Raw genomic sequence first — 26,683 nt, forward strand, 5'->3', positions numbered from 1 at the left:
GTAAAAGGCTTTATTATGCAAATAATATTATGCAGTCATTTTACTCCTTTCCGACATTCTACAGTGATGGCATATGCACTGCAGTGAAACCAACACATGTTCACAGGAATGGCTGTCTCCCTTAGGATCTGGGCTGCTTTGATGTTAGAAAATTATGATATTTACAAGTGTTGTATAATCCCCCCCCCCAGTGCTGTCCATCCAGATGCGGCGAAATCGTCTAGAAGCTGGAATGAGACAGAACCTGTCTAAAGGTTTCACGCATGCGCTGCAGAAAGCATTCAACGACAGCAACATCCATGTTCAGGTTGGTAGTTTTACACTGTTAGTGAATAATAAGGGAAACACATTTTATAAAAGTTCAAAAGTATGGGATCGGTAATTTTTTTGAATGTTTTTGAAATAAGTCTCTCATGCTCACCACTGCTGTATTTATTTGATCAAAAATACAGTAAAAACAGTAATATTGGGAAATATTATTACAATTTACAATAACTGTTTTCTGTTTTAAGAAGTCATGTATTTCTGTGATGGCAAAGCTGAATTTTTAGCAGTCTTCAATGATCCTTCAGAAATCATTCTAATATGCGGATTTGCTGCTCAAGAAACATTTCTTATTATTATCAATATTGAATATTTTGTGGAAACCATGATGGATTGTTTTCAGGATTATTTGATTAACAGAATGTAAAAAAAAAACATTTATTTGAAAGAGAAATCTTAATATCTTTACTGTTTTGATCAATTTAATGTGTTCTTGCTGAATAAAAGTATTCATTTATTTTAAAAAATAAATAAAAAAATACTGACCTCAAACTTTTGAACAGTGGTTTATCTTTTAAATGTAATTGTAGTTGGCTACTTACTGAATACTGGGCCATATACACTCACTGCCACTGGCCGCTTTAATAGGTTTTGCTAGTACCAGGTTGGATCCTTTTGCTTTCAGAACTGCTTTAATTGTTCGTGGTATGGATTCAACAAGGTGCTGAAAACATTCCTCAGAGATTTTGGTCCATATTGACATGATAGCCTCACGCAGTTGCTGCAGATTTGTCAGCTGAACATCCATGATGCGAAAATCTTCCTTTCCACCGCATGCCGAAAGTGCTCTACTGGACTGAGATCTGGTGACTGTGGAGATCATTAGAGTTTAGTGAACTCATTGTCATGTTCAAGAAACCAGTTGAGATGATTTGATCTTTGTGACATGGCGAGTTATTCTGCTGGAAGTATCCCTCAGAAGATGTGTACACTGGTCATAAAGAGATGGACATGGACAGCAACAATACTCAGGTAGGCTGTGGTGTTTAAACAAGGCTCAATTGGAACTAATGGGCGCAAAGCGTGCCAAGAAAATATCAAACACATCATTACACCACCAGCAGCCTGAAGCGTTTATACAAGGCAGGATGGATCCATGCTTTTATGTTGTCTGACCCTACCATCTGATTGTCACAGCAGAAATCAAGACTCATCAGACCAGGAAACATTTTTCCAGTCTTCTATTGTCTAATTTTGGTTAGCCCGTGAGAATCGTATCTTCAGTTTCCTGTTCTTATCTGACAGAAGTGACACCGGTGTGTCTTCTGCTGCTGTAGCACATCTGCTTCACGGTTCGACGAGTTGTGCGTTCAGAGATGCTCTTCTGCAGACCTCGAATTGGAACGAGTGGATATTTGAGTTACTGTTGCCTTTCCATCAGCTCATACCAGTCTAGCCATTCTCCTCTGACATCGAGGCATTTTTCGCTCACAGAACTGCCGCTCACTGGATATTTTCACTTTTTCACACCATTCTCTGTAAACCCTAGAGATGGTTGTGCGTGAAAAGTAGGTCAACACTTTCTGAAATACTCAAACCAGCACGTCTGGCACCAACAACCATGCCACGTTCAAAGTCACTTAAATCACATTTCTACCCCATTCTGATGCTCAGTTTGAACTTCAGCAGATCATCTGACCATGTCTATATGTCTAAATGCATCGAGTTGCTGCCATGTAATTGGCTGATTAGATATTTACATTAATGAGCAGTTGAACAGATGTACCTAATAAAGTGGCCAGTAAGTGTATACTGCCTACAACACCAATGCATTATACATCATGTTATCACATGACCTCATCACATTTCATGTTTATTTTGTCCAGTGGCATCTTGGATATAAAAATGGAAAAAGCAGTATGTCATGCGGTACATTAGTATGCTTATCCAAGCCCTTTTCTTTCTCCTCCACTGCAAGTACAACATGAAATGAGAAAAGCAAAATAAATAATGAAAAGAACAAATCAGAATAGTTTGTTGCCATTGGAAACACAGTAAAATATGACTTATACAGAAAATTCAGCAGCAACAAGATAAGTGCTTTGACCGCAGTCACCTGGGATCTTATCACAGTTGCATCATGGGAATTGTAGTTTAGCAGAGGACAATGTGGTGGGAGGTTGCGTGGGTGGTGTTTCCTGTGTATGATCAGTGTGTAGCTCATTGAGTGAGATTGTGTAGAACATATCCCTGTTCTCAAGCACAAAGAAAGGACCGTCTTATGAAACACTTGGTTTGAAGCCTAAGGAGCATTCGCACGTCTGTCCGTCAGAACTGCACGTTCAGAAATAGCACAGCGCTGGTACCTCATATGCTGCAAATAAAGAATCAATATCATGGTAACAGCAGAGACGGTGTGCTGAAGGGAGGGCAGCCGGCTGAAGAGAGTTTTTTAAAGGAACAGTTCAACCAAAAATTTACATTCTGTCTTCGTTTAATCAGCCTCATTTCGTGACAAACCTGTATGACTTTATTATGCTTAAGGTGCTAGTCATACAAGTCATATGAGTTTGTAATGACATGAGGGGGAGTAAATGATACATTTTTATTTTTGGGTGTACTGTCCCTTTAATGACGATTTACCACTCAAAAGGTTGTTATTAGCATTTGAAGTGCAACCGTCTGTGTCTATTATGCTGAGTGACTCAATCTGTTCTCTTGAAGATCTTTCTCTATCAATGTTTTGCTCTCTGTGTGATGTTTTCCTCCTCTTTCTCCTCCTCCTCCTCAACTGTCCATCAGATCAGAGGATCTGTATCATTACAGACCCTGGAGGTGATCAGCAGGAGACGACACAATCACTATCTACACACAAACACAGAGAGAGAGAGTGTGTTTATGTTGGAGTAAAAAGAGAGAGAGATGGTCAGTCAGCTTGGCTCAATATGATGAAATTTATTCATGTGGGATTTGTATTAGCATTTGCCTCAAGCGCTTAACAATAAACAAAGCCAGTAAGAGCATTTGTGTGAATTTAGCTCTATAATATGAATTCAGAGAGGCATATGTAAACATTGTGTGCACTTTTCATACACTCACTAGTTTTGAATTATTCACTATCCACCAGCATACATGCTTTATACATGCTATTCATGTCATTTTACATCACCTGTGTTCTCTCTAGTTGGAAAGAGATATCTGCACGCCTTCTAATGTGACTGTGGGCTACTACGTCTCGAGAGGGAAGACCGTGTTGGTGGCGTCTGTTGTAATAGACACCTTATCTTCCTATGGCTTTGACAAGCTTTTGAATGACATCAGAGAGTATGTTCCTGCGTTGTTGGCCGTCCCAAATCCAGTGGCCCCCTGGCTGCCCAGCCTCGGCATCCACCTCCAGCTCAAAACGGGTGAGATTATTTTCCCTTGGGAGATTGTTGGGAAATCTGACCGGAAATCGCTTGATGAACCATTTTAAATATGCAAAATTCTTAAAATGTTTTATACATGAGTCTCTTCGTTTAACCTTTTTCACACTATGTGAATGTGTAGTGTGAAAAAGTCAACATCCATTTATTAAGTTGGATTAAAGTAATTATTCTTCTGAGACTAAAATGTCTGACTCTAACTCGTCCTAGAGCTTTACTAACTCTACAACCACCAAACTCGGGTCAGACCTTCAGGCTGTTCTGACTTTCTAATCTTGCTTATCTTTTCGATCTTGCAACATGCTAAATCTTGTTAGCAATGTGCTAAAACATGCTAATTCAAGCTAGCATTGTGCTAAATCATGTTAGCAATTTGTTAAAATGTGTTAGCAATGTGCAAACACATGCTAATAATGTGCTAATTCATGCTAGTAATGTGCTCAAATCTATCTATCTATCTATATCTATCTATCGACAGTCTATCTTTCTATCTACATATAGACAGTCTATCTATATCTATTTCTTTCTATCTGCCTATATATTGACAGTCTGTCTATTGATCATTCGATTTGTCAAACATTAAGCTTTAAAACTATTTTAAACTTCAAACTATTTCAAACTGAAAACCAACACTTTTAAAACTTTAAACTTTTTCTTAACTTTCTGGTCAGGTTTTTTCATACAAACTTGTAAGTTTGTCTCTAGACTAACTTTTTTAAAATCTAGTTGTTTATTAAACTGCATTTTACTCAGTTAAATCTTGGTAACTAGAATGGAAACTGGTGTTTTTTTGTGTAAAAGTTTTTTTTCCCTGCATATAGTTCTCAGATTTGTTGGGCCAGCAGATGACATCAAGTCTTGCGTGTTCATCCAAATGATGGAGCAACGATTGGAAAATGTGTTTGCTGAGGCGCAGGAGAAAGTGGAGGACTCTTATGGGACTCTTTCTGTTGAGGTATTTTTTTTCAATTGAACTTGAAAACAAAATTTGATAAATGGCTGAACTTCAGAGGCCTGATAACGCCATCCCTCTGTTGGATTTGGATTTATAGTTTCTTTGTGTTTTCGGACAGATTCTGAACTCGTATCAAACTGGGAATTCATTGGCAGTCACTCTGGTGTATGTGGTGTGGAACGGTAGCACTCAGTTGAACGGTACTGTGTCCAGCGGACTCCTTAACCAGCTCACTGCCGAGCTGGTGGGCTACTTTCTCTTCTTCCCCCCTCTGATCATCGCTGAGCGTAAGTTCCAGCTTGTGTTTACTGCTTGATGCTACATTTACTTGCGGCACGGCTCGTGTTCTTCATGTCACTGCACAAACGGTAGTTCATGTTTATTTTAGTTTGAATCTGTGAGTTTATGCTTTACTTAGGCAGAGATCTTGCTATACATGCTATATTCCATCTAAAACTATTTTAAAATCTATTTTGCTATGCTTTTTAACTGATATGCATGCTACGTTTGTTAAAATGTTAATTAAGAGACTAGAATATTTGTACTTTTACAATTGTAGTGGTCACCACAGCACTATGGAAATTTGGACAGATACCAATAACTGATAATTATTATATTTTGAAGCTGATTATTATATTGGAGGATAATAATTTTGTGAGAATGATTACTAAAGAAAATCAAGAAAGTCCAGTTGTGATATCTATATATTAATATAATATATAATCATCTATCCATCTATCTAATCGATATATATATATATATACACACACACACAAACACAATATTTTTTTGTTAATATGTATTTAATTAATTATGTATGAATTTAAAATATATTATATTTGTATTCAATATAAATAAATAAAAATCACAAATATAACAAGAAATTAAGAAACTAAATTCATGTGTGCAATGGATAAAAAATATGAATATTTTATAAATGATATATTACTGGCTTACTGGCTCTATGGGTCCCATGATCATTTGACTATAATTTATCAGCTTATTCTACATATACGTAAGACTGATATGATAACATTAAATTACCAATATAACATAAAGTTGAGTAAATGAGGACAGAATTGCCTTTTTTTCCCCAGAATGGTTTTCTAGTAAACATCCATCTGTCTTTACCGCTCTTTCCACAGCTCTAGAGTACCACAACCTTAACACTTCAGTAGCAACCCGAGATTACTGGGTAATCACAGGTAATTACCTTAACATTTTATCTGCTAACCAGCACCCAGACAGCTATTTGCCAGTATGTGTTATGTGAGTAAGCCTAGCTAATGTTTTTTCCCCTTCTTTTAAACTCAAAGCCTTCTTTTTTTTTTGAGGATAGCTATTGATGTATTATTTAGCTTCCCCCATCAACTGATTTGGAGAGATCACATTTGATCAGAATATTGAGCATGAAAAAGCTATTTCTAGCTTTAAGTTCTTGCACTCAATGTTCTCTCTGTTGCCTTAGCTAGCTCTTCCTCCCCCTCTTTTACCCAGGAGAACAAATCCTTTTTACCAAGGTCAATTCTATAGTAATTGCAGTTTTTCAGATTCAAAGTGTAAGAAAGGTAAGTTCTCTTTTTCACCTTGCTTCATCTCTCTCTCTCCAGTAATTCAGGACGTTGACAGCTCTTCTCTTGAAGGGAGTTATCAGAGCTTTGCGAGTCTAATGGAGCAGCGGCTGGCGGAGCTCTTTCTGGTTGCCAGTCGGCACGGCCTCCGCTTCAGGAGAGCCACGACTGTAGGCGATTACACTGTCCAGGTGTGCCATCAATTTATTCTTTGTTTGTAATTTTAGCATTTACAATTTATAGTTTTTTCTTGTCTTGCGAAAGCAGATCAAATATATTGATGACTCATCCTGCACTACACAGGTTTTTGTCCAATCAAATGCTCTAGAATGAGAAAGTTCCTCCCCAAAACAACCTGCAACCAATTAGCAAAACATATTAATGAGCGCTATGAAACTAAGGTTAAAAGGTGGATGTGGATTATGTTACTCATTTAGCATCCAAAGAGGTTAGCCAATTATGAATGAGATAATTTGCATATAGATGTCTGTTTTGGTGCAAGACATTTTACTGTTCTATATGGAATTAGATTCTTTATTTTCGATTCAATTTGGGTTTTAGATTGAGGCTAGTTGCTGAAGTTTGTGTTGGAAACATCAACTCAAAAGGAGTGTTTTCCTCATACAGATGGTCAGTATCCGACGACTGCCTGGTCCCAAAAACCCAGCTGAAATGACCTACTACGTACAAGTAGATGGATCTCCCATAACTGGCACTACTGCGGCCAAGACCCTCAACACAGTGGACTCTCAGACCATGGCTCTCACTCTGGGATACTTCGTCCAGATTCAAGCGGAGGGTATGTATATATTTGACTAATTTAGCCTAGTTTCTTTCCAAACCATCAATTAGTTTCTTTTTATATGCTGGAAAACCTAGGATTTTGTGAGTGTTTACTCACTTTTTTTAAGTGTCAAAAGTGACCAGTACATTATAGTTTGCATTACTGATCCTTGCTAATGCTCTTACTTAAGAGTAGTTATATGGACAAACCCCTAATCATAACTATTAAACTTAGTCGCATACTGACACCAAAGATCTCTCAAATTGCAAATTTTTGCGAAAACATAACATTTTCATCTGCCGGACGATTAAAATAAGCAGAATAAACTGTTTGTATGCGTACGCTAGTGTATGCGTACAGTGCGCATGACGGACATTTTGTCATCAGTAGTATGCGTGGAAGCTGATTGTTTGTCCAAGGTGGCAACACTAAAAAAAATGGCAACAACAATAGATGCCCATGTTGAGAAGGGAGTTTAGAGATACTCGCTACTCTAATTTAAAAAAGCGCTAAGACGTTTTTATCAGTTATAACTTCTGGAGAGAAATAGCGCAAACATTGGGCAAGAATGAAACTTTCTAGTGCGCACGTGTTGACCGCCTGTGTTCGCGCACACTTTAAATCGGGTAGACTTTGAAAGGCAAGACGTTCGGCTATACGTATTCATGTCAAAATTGAAGTATATTTTTGGCTTTTACTTTTATACAGGGACCCAAGACATTTCTAAAAACGATAAGTACCCAGCTAGCAATCTTGTATTTTATTAGCAAATTTTGCACCACTCACATTTATGACAGGATATTTGAAGACCTTGCAAAAATAGCGAACAGAAATGTTTTATCAATTAAGTGAAAATTCTACTTTTAGCTTGATGAAGACCCAAAAAAAGCGAGCATGATAATGCTGAATTATTTTTTCCCAAATGAAGTCTATAGCTATCTCACACCACGCTGGAGAAACCGCAGGGGATTTGGGTGTAGCGAGTTTACACAAGTTTACTGAGCTCTCAACTGGGGCATCAAGCCCAGTTTGTCTGCCTGAGAAGAGCAAAGCCACAGTTTTGTATGAATAAAACACAATCAGACCCAGCAGTGGGGGTTTAATCTCCCAGATAAGAGCTACAGCCGAAAGACAGATTCAGCTCATTAGGAGCTAACCATAGACAGTAGGAGACAGAGGGGAGTTGGATTACTGTAAGAGTGTGTGCTGGAGACGCAAGTGGCGGAAATCATGTGCAAACATTGTGACTGAGTCTATTGATTTCCAATGCATGTCTGTGTTTGTGTTTGTGTTTGTGTGTAAACAGCGGTGGTGAAGAGTCTGCCTAGTAACCTCTGGACATTGGCAGTCCTGATACCCGTATCAATTGTGATGGTCGTGGTGGTCATGGCGGTTGCTATCTTATGCAGGAGAAACAGAACCGTCTTCAAGACCAGTGCGTTTCGCAATTTCCACAGCCGCACTAAGGTAGGCTCGTCCAGATCATCAAATCATCACTTTTGTCAAAACTGGGGCCGGTTATGTCAGCATCATATTATTAAATCCATATAATATTAACTTAAGGAAGTCTAGTAACAATGGGTCTCATTCACTATTACACCACTTTTAAAATTCTGACTGACATGGAGAAGCTGATCATTGTTTTCATTTGGTTTATAACGGATGAATGGTTCATATAAAAATTCTGCACTATATTCTCTAAATAGATTAAAAATAAAAAAACGTCAACAATAAAAAAATAAAAATATATAATTTTTTTAAATGTAATTCTATATATATATGTGTTTGTGTGTTTGTATTTGTAAATATAACAATAAATTTCCTATATATATATATTTACATAAACAATTTAATAGACATTTGTTTTTTTTATTAATACATTTTTATATTTATATAAAAATATATAAATTTTGTGAACTCAATTATTTATTAATATTAATTATATTGATTGATTTAATTCATTTGATATATTTATGTATAAAATAAAATATATTATTTTACATTAATAAAGTATATTTATATATTAAAAATCGGATAAAAAATTTGTGCCATAAAAAACCTCTGATTCGTGTGTGGGTTTGTCTTTATTCTCAATATTAATGAATCAGGACTGTTTTAAATGAGTGAATGAGACCCGTTGTGATGCCATACCGATGATGACGACCAACAGGCTTAAAATATCCTGCTTTCCTCACAAAATAACTTTGTTTTTCATCTTATTTCTAAATGTGGTGCTAGACGATTTAAAATGGTGGCTTGTTCCTCAAACACTTTGTGTTGTCACCACACACAAGACATGCTGTTTAAAACATAGGAATGAGAAATTTCATTTTGACTCCCACAAAATGTCCCTCCAATTGTGTCTTCACTACTCTTCCTCTCTAGACCTCATATAGAAGAGATGGGAGTTATCACCACCAGGTATTTTCTGGCTTGCTCATGGTGCTTGGCTGCATGCTTACAGTCCAGACATTCTTCTTGTTGACTGTGCTTGTGGGAAATCGGTCCTCAGGGGGAAGGGGAAACAGAAGGTTATCTATCCTCCCCATAATCAATGAACTGTTCAGTAAGATCTAGTGCTTTGAGGATATCTTTGATCTGCACAGCACAAATATCTCCTCTCTTGTACCTCCATTTGAGATCGTAGGACAGTGACTAATAACAGAATGGGAAGGATTTAAAGTATTACCACAGTATTACTGTATTATGATTTCTTTGTTGTGGTTGGATTATGGGGCTTTTAAATAGATACAGGCCAAATGCAGGGTAATAAATTAGGCCACCCCAAGCTGAGAGATATGCCAAGGTTACATATATGAATAATTAGGTGAAGTTTAAATAGATTACCAGGACTTTTCCATCTAAAACAAGATACATTAAAATGACCCAACAGGAATGAGCTATAGGATCTATGTGTGCATATGTATTTATAGCAAATGTGTATATTATACACTACCGGTTTAGGTGCATTACGATTTCTTTTCTTTTTTTTCAAAGAAATTAATACTTTTATTCAGCAAGGATGTATTCAATTGATCAAAAGTGAGAGTAAAGACATTTACAATGTTCTATTTCAAATAAATATTTTTCTTTTGAACCTTCTTTTCTAAAAACTGCATCACATTGTATGCAACAAAACTGTTTTCAACATCGATAATAACAAGAACTGTCTTTTTGAGATTAGAATTAGAATGATTTCTGAAGGATCACAGAATGACGCTGAAGACTGGAGTAATGATGCTAAAAATTCAGGAATTAATTATTTGAATTAATTATTAATTATTAATCATTTGAAAATATATTAAAGTAGAAAACAGTTCTTTTAAATTGTAATAATATTTCACAATATTACTGATTTAATGTTGTTGTTTTTATCAAACACATGAAGCCTTGTTGAGTATAATATTTATAAAAAAAATATTTTGACTTTCATAGAACTCAAAAATAGAAGTTTAGCAGAATGTCTAAGCTGCTCTTTCTTTACAATGAAGGTGAATAGTGACCAAAACTTAAATTCAGTTTGTGCCTTACACTAAGTTATAAAATAGCTTCAGAATGACTTGGAATGTAATGCACAATTCATATAAACAACTTACATGATGATTTTATGATAGCCCATGGTCACCTTTCACTTTCATTGTATGTAAAACATTCGACATTCTGGAAAAAAACTTCTGGAAAAGTCAAATGCGCATAGAACATGAGTGTGAGTAAATGATGACGGTATTTTCCTTTTTGGGTGATCTATCCCTGTAGAATAACGGTATTGTTTTTAGTAATGGAATAAAACAATATGCAAATCAATTGTAATTATGATAATCGTCTCTTTGATCATACTCCCTCTTAGCCGTGTTCTCTGATCTGAAAACATTCCCTGCTCCGTCCAATTAAGATGTCCTTTCAGGAACATGATTTTGCTGATGCACGGTAATTTACGGATCAGTGTATAAAGCGTTCCGGTTTCACGCAAGAGTTTCCCGTGTTAGCGCATATGGGGAATTAAAGGAGGTGTGTAAAGTGGCATAAGGACTCGGATACCGGCACTGATGATTCGTGAGGCTCAGACGTGATCAATTGCATGTGTGTCTGCTTGCCTGCTTTTTGCTTCTACATGTCGTTGTGTTTGAGCAGCCCTTACGTGTTTTCCTTGCTTGTTTGTACAACAGTGCGAGGAATATCAGTTCACATCCTGTGCAAGACTTACAGTCAGGACTCAACGTCTCGCTACCCTTAAATCAAATTGATTGGAATAAGATTTATATAAGGGGTTTGTGGACTGTCGCGACCCACGTCCGGCTCCTCTTTAAATACAATCGGATGAAGCACAAGTGAATTATAGTTCAGATGAGCATGGGAATTATATTTGAGTTGGATTTGTTCTCATTCAAGGTCATTGTCCAATACAAAACATCCAGGGTGATGATCTTAAAATTAAAATGTTGTGTGTAAACACTGTTGCTTTTTGGTATTGTCAACACATTTTAGATAGGTATGCAAGATAAATCGGTACCTACCTATATATTAGATTTAAAAATAAAAAAATATCTGTTAATATTGTTTATTTAATTGAGGATGCTCATTTCACCAATTTGTACAAAAAACAGTAATGATTAATTAATGTACTAATATATATATATATATTAGGGCTGTCAAAAGATTAATCGCGATTAATCGCATCCAAAATAAAAGTTTGTGTTTCCATAATATATGTGTGTGTACTGTATATTATTTATATATATATATATATATATATATATATAAAAATACACACAATCATGTATATATTTAAGAAAAATTGGTTATATTTATATATAAAATATTTATATATAATATAAATTATATAAATGTATATACAGTATATAAATGCAATTATTCCTTAAATATATACATGAATGTGTGTGTATTTATACATAATAATTCTACACAGTATACACACATATATTATGTAAACACAAACTTTTATTTTGGATGTGATTAATCACGATTAATCTTTTGACAGCCCTATATAATATATTGTTTTTTAAATAAATTTGTATAAAAAAAAAATATATATATATATTGTTATTTGCATTTAATTGAAGTTAATTATATTCATTATAATATATTTTGAGTATATATATATATATATATATATATATAAAATCTAAATATATAAATGTTAAATCCAATATTTACCAAATTTTGAAATTAAATATCCATTTTCATACTTTACATTAAAATATTATGATTCACTTGAAGCATTTAGAATTTTTAAGTTTGTTTCTTATTGTTTTTGTTTTTGTTTTGCTTTTTTGTGTGTGTACAATTTAAATATAGGTATTTATTGGTTATCAGCCATAAAATGAAAATAATTATCAGCTTGTCGCACTGAATTTGAATATTGTGCATTCATTACAATTAGTTTTGCAATTCTGTTTAATGACACTCTTAGTGTAGAAATTATACACCTCACTAAAGGATCTTGTAGATGTGACAGCACCATGTGCAAAGTGCAGCGTCGCATGAATTATTAATTGAATTAATCACACATTTTCCACATTTACATCATAACAGCAACGCCCTGTGACACCTTTTTAAGATCCAAAAGGCACCCTGCCTCCGTTCGCCCCGTTCCGCAGGAGATTGATCCATAATTCATTAAAACGAGGGGCTCCATAGCTCTTCCATATTAAATATCCCATGGCAACTTGATGCATCGCACGCGGGCTCCATAAAATATAGTTTGACTCAAAGTACCTTCAGCCCATGAATAAATTAGGATGGCCGGCATTCCTTTGCTGATTGAAATGAAACGCTGGATGTGGCATTGTGTAACTCTTACTTTCTTCTCCACCATCCAATCACGGCGCATCATTTCCTGTCCAGCCCGTGCAGGGTTTCGACTACGCCAAGAAGCACATGGGCCGGCCAGGTGAGGAGGCTCTCACTGTCACCAAGGAAACACTTGTCCTGTCCCTACCGGTACGGGACGCCCCTCTCACACAAGAGAGGGTGGCGGTGTTACAAGATGGTACAGCCTCAAAAAGACCCCAGTCGACCGAGATGCATCTCAGGTGAGTGCTTTAATTATAGAACAAAGAAGCACATTTTTAGGCTTACCAAATGGAATAAGCTAGTATGATAGTATATCGCTCAACTCTCTATAGAACACTGGAGGCTTTAAAGCCTGAACGTCATAAATGTTTTAAAAGCCATTCCACCCGATATGACCAATGTTCCATTTTGAGTTGCATTTCTTATCTCCTTCTGCTGAAAAATCAAGTACACCTCAAGTATGACGTATAATTACTAGTGAGCGGATTGAGCTCTTGACTTTAAGACGCAGCAGAGACATTGAGACATTGTGGAGGGAAGAACAAAGTACACTGTGCGCTCAGGAACAAAGACATGGTTCTTTTGACGTATATTTATAGAATCTAAATCAAGAAAGACAGACGTGCCACGGAAATATCCCCGATGCCAACATCTGCCTGGTGCACACTGTATGATTTTGGTCATGATTTTGTCCAGAAAAGTAAAATATAATATATATACTTATTTGTTTTGTTGGACAAAATCATACAGTGTGCAAGACAATGTCAGTGCCATTGTTTTTTCTCAAGATGCACACTAGTAAAGTTTATTTTTCTAAGGCACGTTTATAAAAGCTTGTAAATGCCATAATTGGACTAAGGCTTAATCCTGGCTTAATCTAAGCCCTGTCTGTGAAACCGGGCCCTTAAGTTTATTCTGAAAAATGAGCAATCCACAAACTTTTCTTTGAGAAGACTAAAAGCATTAGTGATGATGAAAATTACAGATGAAATCGTGGAGTGTGCACCGGGTTTCAATTTTTTAGTGCGTTTTTCTTTGTCCTCGATGCTTCTGAGAAATGACTTTCTTCACAAAGAGCAAAACCTCCCAAGGTTCTCTTCTCATCCTGCCTAAAAATGCAAATGAAAGACGGTGGGAAATGTGTCCGTGTTCAGCTCGCACGACGGTCTCGTCGCAAAAGCGTCGCTTCGAGGTCATTAAAACCCACCACCACACATCTCCCACATCTCCAGGCTTACTTAACCCCTCTCTGCGGGCCGTGGGGTCGTAAATATGCCTTTATGTCGTACGCGGGACAATGCGACAGAGCAAAGAGCACCGATCCTTGAAATCGTTGCAGTGTGGCTTAGCGTTTCTCCTCTTTTTCCTCTCCCTCTTTTTGTTTCTCCTTCTCCCTGCTCTTTTTCTATTAGCCTCCGTGCTTATTAACCGGAATACAAATGTATTCTGCCGTTTGTTATCTCTCCTGAGTGGCACGATTAAAGGGAAATGAGCCTGCAGAGAGCAGGGCTGGGGAAATAATTATTTGGAAAGTAAATGCGGTGAATACACGAGCATTTAAAGCTGGCAGAGACAGACAGAGAAGCATGCAGGGAAGATAAGTACGCTCACAGCTCCAGAATCATGTATGATTCAGTGTGCCCATAGGCAGCTTGGCCAACGCATCCACGCTCTCTTCTGCCCGACTGTGTTAGACCCAGAAGAAGACGTGCGTGTGTTCGTGCGGCAGCGAGTCCAGCGGGGCTGGGCGTTATGTGCATGGCAGATTGTTGGCACGCATGCCTGAGAGATTAGCAGATTTAATGTAATATTCATATTTTGTTGACTGTGGTTTATTATCACCTTCTTAGAGAGAGATGGGCTCTCGGTGTAAGCATTTTTTTTGTGACGTGAAAATTAAATATTTCTTGTTTCTGTAATTATAGTTAATTGCTTTTAAGGTTCCTTGAAATTTAATTATATAATCAACGTGGACCCCATTTTCAACTCACTTTAGTTCTGAGTAAAACATGATATTTATTAAGGTATTTTATTTATATAAATTATACACGTATGTCTGCTCATACAGTATATTGTACAAATGTATCATTTTAATTTTACTTTAATATAATGTTTAAATAATGTGTAATATGTACAAAATATACACATATATTAGTGATGTCAAATCGAATAATCGCGATTAATTGCATCTAACATAAAAGTTTGTAAATATGTGTTGTAAATACTGTATATATATATATATATATATATATATATATTTACAGACTTTTATGTTAGATGCGATTAATCGATTTGACATCACTAATGTTAGTATATAGTATGTTAATATAGTATGTTACTTAAAGCATGTATGTATACATATGTAGTACAATACATATATATACAGTATAATATTTTTTCTTTATATTTCTAAAAGTATGTTTAAAAGTACGTATTCAAATTTTAACACATAAATATATAATTGGTTTAAATAATGCATGAGTGTTTATATACATATATATATATATAAATTTATATATAAATATATATGTGTGTGTGTGTGTGTGTGTGTGTGTGTGTGTGTGTGTGTGTGTGTGTGTGTGTGTGTGTGTGTGTGTGTGTGTGTGTGTGTGTTTGTGTGTCATTTATATAGGCCGTGACTCGTTCACACTAATGCAAGGAACATGAAGTAAATTTGGTCAGTTTTGATTTCAAATTCGTTTCACATTCTGTTTAAATTATATTGCATATATTGCATTTTAATATATGGATCTCTTGGGACCAGTTCAGTTTCTTCATCATATTTATTATATACCATAAACAAGTCAGCTTAAAATTTTCTTCATTCTAGCAAGTCAATATTGAGGTGAATCGAGTAGTGACGCCTTACAACTCTCGCCGGCACACGATGTGCATTCTGATATGTTGTCCGTGGCTCTTTGTGGTTGCTGTTCCAGAGCAAGATTCGTCCTGTTGTTGAACATTTGTTTAAATGACACAAAACATGACGAGTGGATGCTCACCCTACAGTGATGTCCGCTAAATGACACCACTGCAATTTAACGCAGGTTAACAGAGGCCAGAGGGTCCTGCAAGGCAACTGTTAACCCTGCATCACACTGCATGCAATAAACTAACCATTGCCTCTGTTGCCATGGCTACACGCAGCAGGTTGCCAAGCGAGGACGGCTCTGTTTCGAGCAATGAATCCGGGAAGCTGAACACGGGCAGAAGCTCCACAGCTCGGAGATCAACGGCACAGAAAGCGCCCAAAGAAGAGCAACACACGAGAAATGGTGAGATAGGCAGAAGCAAAAAGAGCAACAAAATTCTCATTCCTTTAGTAGGTTCATAACCCATTTATAAAACCCATCATGGTCTCACTAGAACGTTGGGTTTAATTCATTGGAAAGAAAAATATATATATATACATTTGATTTTTTGTCTTGTTTTCCAATATAAAAAAATTAAGTATCATTAAAAAAGAGAAATTATTGTAAAAGCAAAAGAAACGTGGATTTTTAGAGAACAAATAAGATTGTGAAGAAGAAATATATCCTATATATGAGAACTTATTATTTAAGTCCTTTCATAAGACCTTAAATAATAAACATTTGTAAAATTACATTTATAAATAATAACAAATATTATATAACATTATATTATTATAGTAAATTGTGTTCGTTTTTTTACTAAAAAACACAAAGGTTTTTCCAGTGGTGTAAGAAAAATAAACCAATCTTTATGTATTATGCCACTTCTCAAATAAATTTAGTTTGGTTTATAATAAATATTACAATGGATATTTTTGCTGAACAAAAATAATGTTTTTGATTTGCTTTGTTTTGCTTTGATTTACTTTGCTTTGTTTTTCTTTACTTTGTTTCGCTTTGTTTCTGTTTGTTTTGAAAAAACTAGTGTTAAAACACTAAAATAACAACATGTCAACAAACATCGGTTCTGTAACTTGCTCAAACCAGTATTAATAAGTATTTCTTTCTCATAAAAAGTTTATTAAAGGTTTAATAAGTGTTTTGAAGGTCTTAAAATAGCAATACAGTAACATTATTCTCATAACATTTTTATATATGCTGTCCAACAAGGAGCTTTGCCATCAAAGATATCTCCCACTAAACCCCCAAACCCATATAAAATTGATTGGTCAATATATTCTGCACCAGTGACTAGTGTCACGCTCTTATTGAATATTTACAGCTGTACTCTTTACTGATCCCCTTTTTACCCTCCTACTGTAATTTTTGAATTGCATTGGTCCCCTGTGTCTTTTTGCAGACCATTATGATTCTCTAACTGGCTCTCTACGCCTCATCACCATCAAGCCTATGGCTGCCCCACTCAACTATTCTTATCCTGACTCCTCCAAACACAGCCAAGACTCTGTCATCCTGAACGGAGAGGTGAGTTTGCTGTCACCATGGAGATGGGGCCGCCTCATTAGGAGGCTTTTATTGTTGATTTATTTTTACATGTGCTGAGTGCTTGTCAACAGTAAATGTACCGTTTCCGGGGCCTGTCGAATGGTCAGGCCCACACAGAATCTGTTCCACAGATTTTGCCTGCAAGATCAGCAAAAAAAGATTCTATTTGAACTGATTTATGAGCAGCTGAGTTGCACAAAATGGAAGCAAATAAATAGCATCAGCTTTTCACCTGCAGGTCAACATGGGGCTGAAGCAGAAGTCGGACATTGAGCATTATCGTAATAAGCTGAGGTTAAAAGCTAAAAGGAAAGGTTACAGTGATGGGCCGGTCACTAGCGGCAGCGGGCACATGTACAGTCATCGAGACAGGCTGAGACGTGAGAATGCTTCCCTGGACTTGGAGGATCTGAGGGGGCCGAAGGAGGACAGGAAACCCTCCACTTACGTAAAGTACCGCAGGAGGTAGGCGGAGATTAAATCCCTGCTATTGCTCATCCCAAAATATTTAGAGAAAATGAAACTAGTTGCGTGTTCCTAGATACAGAATATGCACTAAAAACATGGGGGGAATTTACCAAACAGTTAAGGAACTTTTACACTTTCTCGATCAAGTCTTAGATAAAAGTTTGTGTTTATATAACATATATATATTAGGGCTGTCAAAAGATTAATCGCGATTAATTACATCCAAAATAAAAGTTTGTGTTTGCATAATATATGTGTATGTACTGTGTATAATTAGTGTGTATAAATACACACACATTCAAGTACATATTTAAGAAATATTTGCATTTATATACTGTATATACATTTATATAATTTATATTATATAAATATTTTATATATAAATAACCAATTTTTCTTAAACATATACATGATTGTGTGTGTTTTTATATATATATAAATAATATACAGTACACACACATATATTATGTAAACACAAACTTTTATTTTGGATGCGATTAATCGCGATTAATCTTTTGACAGCCCTAATATATATATGTTTGTACATGTGTATATATATACACACACAAAGACATGTGCACGCACACGCACACACACACACACACACACACACACACACACACACACACACACACACACACACACACACACACACACACACACACACACACACACACACACACACACACACACACACACACACACAAATGTATTATACATATATAAATATATATGTGTGCGTGCACATGGCACATATATATATATATATACATATACAAACACATTTATATATATATAGTATGCAAGTACATATATAATGAAATATTTGACAATCATTTATTAATTCATCTATGCAACACAATACCATTTAAAAGTTTGTGGTTTGAAAGATTTTTTTTGTCAAAATGTTCTATGCTCACCAAGGCTGCATTTATTTGATCAAAAATACAGTCAAAACTGTAATAATGCGAAATATTACAATTTGAAATAACCGCTTTCTATTTTAATGTTTTAAAATGTAATTTATTCCTATGATGGCAAAGCGGAATTTCCAGCATCATTAGTCTTTAGTGTCACATGATCCTTCAGAAATGTGCTGATTTGATGCTCAAGAAACATGTATTATTATATTCAATATTGAAAAGATACATTTAACCGTGATTAATTATTTGGTGAATATAACGTCTAAAAGAACAGCATTGCATTGAAACATTTCTTATATAAAAAATAAAAAAATCTTTAAAAAAATCTTACAGACCCCATATTTTGGAATGGTAGTATACTGTATATAGACTATATGTTTTTATGTTTGTGCCATTGCATAATTGTTGCATACTTCTTCCTTTTATCGGAATTGCGTACTAAAACAACACAGATGATCCAAATAAACAACACTATTAATTCTTAGTAAATTCCCCCTGTGGCATGAATGAAAATCTCCTTAATGCTCTTCTCCGAAAAACAGAGAGCACGTAATGTTTGGACATCAATATTTCAGTGTGTATAAAACTAAAAATAAATCATAATGTAAAATTAACCATGACTTCCATAACCATATGTTGGTTCGTGAGATCACAATACTGAATTTTTTAACATTCTCTCCCCAGTGACTCCCACAGGGAACCTGCATATTGGAGCAGGCAGTCTCTGAACACCCCGAGCCCTGTAGAGACAGAGATGGACATGCTGGTCATGAGGGAGCGATCCAGGAGGGGCATCCGTAACAGCGGCTATGATGTAAGCGCTGCTAGCCTGTTGCATCGTGGGACCCCAAATCCCAGATATAAAGTCTTCTGCTGTAGTCTTTCCGCACGGAGCGTGTCATATCAGCTCAAGTTTCCTTCGAGGCTTAAATGAAGGCGATTACCTTTAGGCTTAACTTTAAACCCGGTTATGACGGAAGGGAGCTTGAGATGATGGCCTAGCCGATGCACTGACCCTGAATTTGAATAACCCACGTCATCATGAAACAGCAGAACGTCATTGAGCTTAATTATAATGATGGTGTTTTCAGTGATTTAGATTGGAAATCGGATAATAACCGTGAATGTGCTGGGCTTTTTCAAAGTTCTGAGAAAATATTCGCAACACAAGTTAGATTAGGGCTTTTTACACTGCATTTAACCCTGTGTTATAATTGTCCTAGTTATGGGACTTTGAAAACATGTAAACCAGAGAAGAAATATTTGTCATTTAATTATGTCTATTCATTGAATCCACCTCAGGGTGAGCCTGAACCATTTGAAGAGACAGATGTGGACCGCCTTCTGAGCTCCCTGGGTTTCGGCGGTGGCCACCAGGTCAAAGGTCAATCCGACTCGTCCACCCTGAGCTCGCAGCCTTCCATCGATGAAGTGAGGCAGCAGATGCACCTCCTCTTGGACAACGCCTTTGGTTTGGCCCCTGCCGAGCCAACCCCGGCAAACCACCACCACCATCACCACCACCCTCACGGTCCGTACAACCCCAGCCACGGTAGCCCTTACCTGGACGGGGTTACCAGCGCACCTGGGACTATGGACCACCCCAATGGAGCTCTACAGCGCGGATCCTCCTTTGGGCCGGAAATGCACCAGTGTAGCCTCCCCAAACCAGTGAGTGCCGCGCTTTTGCGCGATTGACGATTGTGAAATGAATGCAAACATTTGTACTTTGAGTTGAGTTTGGGAAGATACTAGAGGATTTAGGGTCATATGTTGATATAAGTCATCGTATAAGTATTCATAAAGTTGCTTTGTGCTTGGCGCTGCAGGGATTCAGGTTTACCCAGCTGCCTGATATGGGTTTGGGTTCCCCACCACCCCTCATCCCTCCACGAGGCGGAGCCCCACCTGGAACATCATTGAGGCGGTGAGAGAAACCTTAAAATACTGTTTGTTCATGCATTATATTATATTATATTATATTATATATATATATAGAGAGAGAGAGGGTTAGATTATTATTATATATATGCTTATTTGCATGCTAAATAAAATAAATTAACGGAAAAGTATTTTCCATCTTTTAATTACCGGTACATCATTTTTATTAATGTTTTTTTTTAAAGTCTCTTTGTAGTTTGTAAAAAAATATGTAACTATATAAATTTAATTCAACAAATATAACTTTAATAAAATATATATTCAAAAAATATATTTGATCTATTCACACATACATTCATACTCGTATTCAGATCATGCATTGGGTTATAGGCCTATATATTATATATTATTATATTATATTATATTATATTATATTATATTATATTATATTATATTATATTATATTATATTATATTAATGTGCCGTGTTTGCATGCTAAATAAAATTAATTATTTTCCATACTTTATTTAAGATCATATTTAAGTCATGCTCACCAAGGCTGGATTTATTTTATTTTTAAATTTCAAAATGGTAATGTTGTGAAATATGAATTTAAAATAAATATTTCTATTTCAATGTATTTTAAAATTGAATGTATTCATGTGATGGCAAAGCTGAATTTCTTAGCAGCCATAACTCCAGCTGCTTAATATTATATATAATAAATAAATTATATAATAACATAATAATTAATTAATTATATAATAATACAATAATTATATATATATATATATATATATATATATATATATATATAATTTTATATATTGATATTTTTTATAAAAAATCTAATACTTTATTTGATATTCAAATGGTAATAATTATTAGCTACATAGATTTACCTTTTTCCAATTCATTTATAGATTTCTTTTTTTATATGAATTGATTTACCTATTAAGTGTCATATTGCCCTTTAGGGGAAGATAAGGTTTAACTGATAATAAAGGGTACAGCGGGTGTACTGCCTTACGTGACAAGCTTTTTTGCACATTTCTTTTTCTGATAGATAGCACATAGCATTACTGCATCACATTGCGAGCTGTATTGAGATGAGCCTCATGTATTTTTTTCCCTCTGAGATTCTGTGGCTGGCATGCATTAAAGGTGCTTTGCATGGTTGTCAGTCCTGCTGACTGCATTGAGGTTTGTCATGCGGCTCTGAGGCGATGCTGGCCAGCGTTGCCCCCTGGTGGTTTGAGAACAGTATAACAAGACTTCTTCATCTCTTATTGCAGCTCCACACCAGACATGAGTCTGAAGCCTCAAGTGTCTGAGGCTTCTGAGATGAGTCAGCACAATGGCACCCCCTATCTGCCAATCAACCGAGCTCCTTTCCCTGCTGTTACTGTCGACGAGTCTATGACAAGCTACTCAGGTCAGTTCGGGAAACGTCATATGATGGTTCTAAAAAGAACATTATTGTGTGTATTTGGTTTAATGCAATGTGTTTACGTAGTTTTAGGTTCAATTTATACATACACTATACATACAATACATTTTCTGTTGCTCCTCTATGCTCCACCTTTCTGAAACTCGTCGATTTTTACAAAGCTCGTCGTTCTGAAAAGCGTGGTGTGCTCTGATTGACCAGCGATCCAGTGCATTGTGATTGGCCCAAAAACCTTAAGCGTGTGACGGAAATGTCACGCCCCTTATTTTACGTCACCATATTTGGAACATCAGATCCCAAAGCATTAATGACAGGTGATAATGTCGTACTACCTTATCAATTCGAGCCTGAATCTGAACTGGAAAATGCAGATGAACGAGCTGATCGATCAATTTTGCCAGCGCGACTGGAGCAGAATGTATCAGATTGGTAAGGTTTTATTTAATTGGGGACATAATTACTGATTATAATGAATTATACCGTCTTTTTACGCGTCGCGCCGCGATACGGGTGTGAGAACACTATGTAAATATAAAACTGTCAGCATTTGTGATTGTAGAAACGACAAGCAAACGCTACTCTATAGTGCTCAAAACTCATGTTTAAATAGTCAGTAGCAAATTCTTAAAATATGAAAACATACAGGCTGTGTGAGTCGGAAGCGCCAGAATGTACTTGCAAAGATGTATTGCCAACTTCTTAAAATCACCCTTTGTGCACAGCTGGCCTTGTAGCTACTCTCACAGGTTCTGGAAACAGTCCTCTGAAAAATGCGCAGCACACAGTTGAATATTTAGTTGTACTGTTCTGGAACAGTGTTGTAAATTGTTTTCTGATTGTGTCCTCTTTTGGAAGGCCAAACAAAGCAGTTTGGCTTTCGGAACGAAAAACACAGCGTCTCCACGACATGGCGGCAACAATAATACTGAGAGAATCAAAGTTACGCCTTCTTTCTTTGCGTGTACATTTGGGCGATTGTTATGAAACTGCCCCCACACACTGAGGTATATTTGTGGGGGCATGTTTGAATGAAGCGTTTTAGGAAGGCGTGGCTGAGCCTTCACTTTTACAAAGAATATCTCTTTAGGTTTGAGCTTTGTAACTCTGCAGATCTTATACTTGCACTAACAGCTACATAACACACTAAAGAAAAAGGAAAACAAGACATCATATCACATGACCCCTTTAATATTTTGGGGTTTAAGAAAATAAATAAAAAATCTGCCTTCCAATGTTTTGCAGGAAACCCAATGACAGCAGTATATGCCATATCTGCCAACCGTCCCGGTTACTCTGACTATTTCGTCCTGTCTCCACCGTCCTCCTACCGGAGCCCGTCTTGGATGTCCTACCCTCCAGAGCCAGAGGACCTTCCACATCAGTGGAATGACACGGTAAAGGCAAGCTCTGTTTCTATATAAAGTACCGCCAGCGTGACTAACCCTACCCGATGACTCCTAACACATCTGGTATTGTGACCCTATTACATTCACATTTTGTTATTATCCACAAAGAACCTTTATTCATCTGAATTGTCTCTGTTGTGTCATCTTAAATGTAAATGAAATGTCTTAAATGTCTTCTTTTTTCTTCTTCTTACAGAACCAGTGTCACCTGGAGACCATCTGCTGAATTGGAGTCATTTTTGATGTTGAGCAGACAGAAATTTAAAGGGGTATATTGGAGTTTCTATCCATTTACATTATTATTACACTGATTATAAATGTAAAATTTATAATGGTCTAAAAAAAAGGTCTCATTTGTTCAAATTGATGTTTTAACTAATAGGAACTAACAGGGTGTATATGTATGTATATATATATATATATATATATATATATATATATAATTCAATAAATAATTTAATTATAATTGTATACTTAATATTAATTTAATTATTTCTTAAAGGGACAGTTCACCCAAAAATGTACATTCTGTCATCAGTTACTCACCCTCAAGTTGTTCCAAACCTGTATAAATTTCGTTCTGCTGAACACTAAAGAAGATATTTTGATATTTTGGTTTGAAACAACTTGAGAGTGAGTAAATTACTACAGAATTTTCATTATTGGATGAACTATGCTTTTAAATATGAGAAAACATTAAATATTATATGTTGTTATTTTAATTTTTACCATTTTAAGATCTTTGTCCATACAATGCAATATGAGAAAACATTTATGTATGTATGACTTGTGCAATAAATAAATAAATATGAGAAAACTCATTTTTATTCAAACCTGTATGTTGTTGTTTTTTTGCGTTGTGGAACGCAAAATAAAAATGTTGGAACAACATGAGGGTGAACTGTTTCTTTAAGAAGCCATGTGATTGTATCTTTCAGGTTGCGTACCACCAAAAAGAACCGTCGTCTACTCTGAAATTTTGGATTCAGCAGCCCCAACCAACCACGACGCCACCCAGACCCATAAGCCACAAACTCACCTGCCAGCCTCAGTGAGATGCAGCACCCATTATTAATCAACGTCTGCAGTGAGGGTAAATAACCACAACAACCACGCTGAACAAGCAACAGGTTTCCTCACTGGCCAAAACTGTGTTTTTCTTAAAGCTTTTTCAAATTAAGAAGTGTTGTATCTTATGCAGGTGGTTTTATGTGTATTTTAAACACGTTACTAATAACGAAAAACTAAAGCATTTTTTTTTTCCGTCTTGGGCTTTCCTTGCTTCATCGATGCCTATCTGTGTCTTTTGCTCTCATTCATGCATTTTTTAAAGAAACGGTTATAGCAGGCGATTCTTTTTGAGCACTGGCTTGTGTAAAAAAACAAAACGATGATGACGATGAATGATATAAAAGAAATCAAACATCCTGTACTGTATCTACTGTAGTCACAATGCAAAAAAAATAGTATATGCTTTTTCTCTCTCAAAAATCCATAGCTTATGCTGTATTAAAGTGTTTCACGATGCAAAAGCTTTCATGAAAGACATGAATCGTGTTTTGAGAGTTTACGTGTGACATGGGAAGATAGCCATAAAGGTTTAGTGGATAAAGAGATTGATAAAATGATGAATGGATGGAGGGATTCATATTTTTAGTAGCCTTTTTGTAAGTACTGGAAGAGTAACAAAAACTACATATTTTATTGCCTTATAAAAGGTACCAAAACATAGAGATATTTATGAGATAAAATATGCAGCATTCACCAAAATTGACTTTAAATCTGATTTAGAATATATTGATCCCATGAAATCTAATGAAAACTGTAGCATAATATCCTAATATGATATAAAATTGCTATAATTATTAAGCAAGTACGGTGTTGCAGAAGTAACATTGGGCATGTGTTCTTAAGAGAATGAGTCTAATGCATGTAGTCTGGACATATAAATCATAAGGGCTTTGTATGTCAAGCAAGTCCCATATTTTATTTGGGCAGTTATAGGATGGAAATCTATTGTAAAAATAATCATACACAACAGAAGTATCCCATTAAATACATGCTACCTGTCAATGTACTTTACAAACTTTTTTTTTTTTTGCCATTTGCAGAATGAATCAAGATACATTAACATAATCGGATTATGAAAATTACATAATGTGTCGTGTAAATTATTACAAATGCCACTACTGTATGATTTGTGTTGAAATGAACGTTGTCCTTTCTGTTTAACTTCGGTGGTGCAGGGGATGTGCAAATATCTATCATGTAATTGTTCCTTTTTAAAGTTTTTTCTTTTAATATTTTTATATCAATTGAATCACCTTTTTTTGGCCAACAACAGAGGACATTCGGCTAAAAATTGTTACCAATGTAGAATATTGTGCTTCAAATGTAAAAAAAAAAAAAAAAAAAAAAAAAAGCCTCCTTGTGAACCTATGTGGGAAAATTGTGTAATATTCATAATGTGTACATCATCATAACAAATAAGATGTTGACTTCTTTTCCTACTTATATATGACACTAAACAACTCCATATTTGACAGTACTGTATATTTCCCTTCGTTTCTGTAAAAAAATATTCGGTTTAAACGTTCTACTTGTTATTTTCTTTTCTTGATTATTTTATTTAGCATAGTGTAAAATAACCATCATAATGGTTTAACACTTTGAAAGACTCATTTTTGTGGGTTACACACTGAATCAAATATAATAAAAACGACATTTGATCATTTAAAAATGATTTTAAAAGACTTCATATTGTGTTTAATTTTTTACTAACTGCTTTATTGTCCATTTTAGCATTTTTATAGTTCGTAAACAACATGGTGTCCATGCTAGCCTAGCTTTGCTTAGCTTTTCATTTCCTGTCCAATAGAGGGCAGCACTACCCCTTTATTTCAGTTCAACCAAAACTTCCTCCGCTGCAAAATTATTCCTGGCATTGATGGAGCGGCTTTTATTCACTTTGTAAAATCCATTATGTCCTCTAACTCTAGTTTAAGCACATTTCTAGACGTATTTTCTATCTGGCCCTGCTTTGGATGTTTAGGTGCGGTCCCTTGTTTCTCTCCCCGTCCCTTAAGGGGATCCATCTAACGTTACCTTGCCAAGGTGTCTTTCATCGGGCTAACTTGTGGACTGGCCGGGCGGGGTGGCTGTCAGCCCGGCTGAGGTGAGTTTCTCTAACGACGCAAGAGGCTGCCGGAGGGTAAAAGCGGCCTGTCCACTTCGATCTCGTCTCTGCCCCTTTATCTGTGACAGCAAAGCCACACGAGTCACATCAATCACTTCAGGGACGAGGCTTCTGTCTCTCCCAAATGT

General features: G+C 35.9%; 1 protein-coding gene across 7 annotated transcripts in view; it reads left to right on the top strand.

The window, feature by feature from the left end:
- Nucleotides 1-26,106, top strand: part of kiaa1549la (KIAA1549-like a) — a 50,245-nt gene extending 24,139 nt beyond the window's left edge. Inside the window, exons 4-23 of one of the 7 annotated variants that reach the window (XM_079603775.1) lie at nt 192-307; nt 3,449-3,671; nt 4,511-4,644; nt 4,763-4,931; nt 5,790-5,849; nt 6,255-6,406; nt 6,843-7,014; nt 8,306-8,466; nt 9,385-9,420; nt 12,865-13,052; nt 15,961-16,088; nt 17,086-17,210; nt 17,470-17,696; nt 19,307-19,436; nt 19,925-20,293; nt 20,452-20,549; nt 21,799-21,938; nt 23,196-23,353; nt 23,556-23,628; nt 24,298-26,106. In XM_079603775.1, the coding sequence (XP_079459901.1) occupies nt 192-307; nt 3,449-3,671; nt 4,511-4,644; nt 4,763-4,931; nt 5,790-5,849; nt 6,255-6,406; nt 6,843-7,014; nt 8,306-8,466; nt 9,385-9,420; nt 12,865-13,052; nt 15,961-16,088; nt 17,086-17,210; nt 17,470-17,696; nt 19,307-19,436; nt 19,925-20,293; nt 20,452-20,549; nt 21,799-21,938; nt 23,196-23,353; nt 23,556-23,585 (2,816 nt within the window). In that variant the 3' untranslated portion in view covers nt 23,586-23,628; nt 24,298-26,106. The remainder of the gene's footprint in view (nt 1-191; nt 308-3,448; nt 3,672-4,510; nt 4,645-4,762; nt 4,932-5,789; nt 5,850-6,254; nt 6,407-6,842; nt 7,015-8,305; nt 8,467-9,384; nt 9,421-12,864; nt 13,053-15,960; nt 16,089-17,085; nt 17,211-17,469; nt 17,697-19,306; nt 19,437-19,924; nt 20,294-20,451; nt 20,550-21,798; nt 21,939-23,195; nt 23,354-23,555; nt 23,629-24,297) is intronic. The other 6 variants (XM_079603777.1, XM_079603776.1, XM_079603778.1 and 3 more) reach the window with 6 other exon arrangements.
- The last annotated feature ends 577 nt before the right edge of the window (nt 26,107-26,683 follow it).

The sequence above is a fragment of the Phoxinus phoxinus genome (assembly GCF_949152265.1).
Source record: "Phoxinus phoxinus genome assembly, chromosome: 25".
NCBI classification, from domain to species: domain Eukaryota; kingdom Metazoa; phylum Chordata; class Actinopteri; order Cypriniformes; family Leuciscidae; genus Phoxinus; species Phoxinus phoxinus.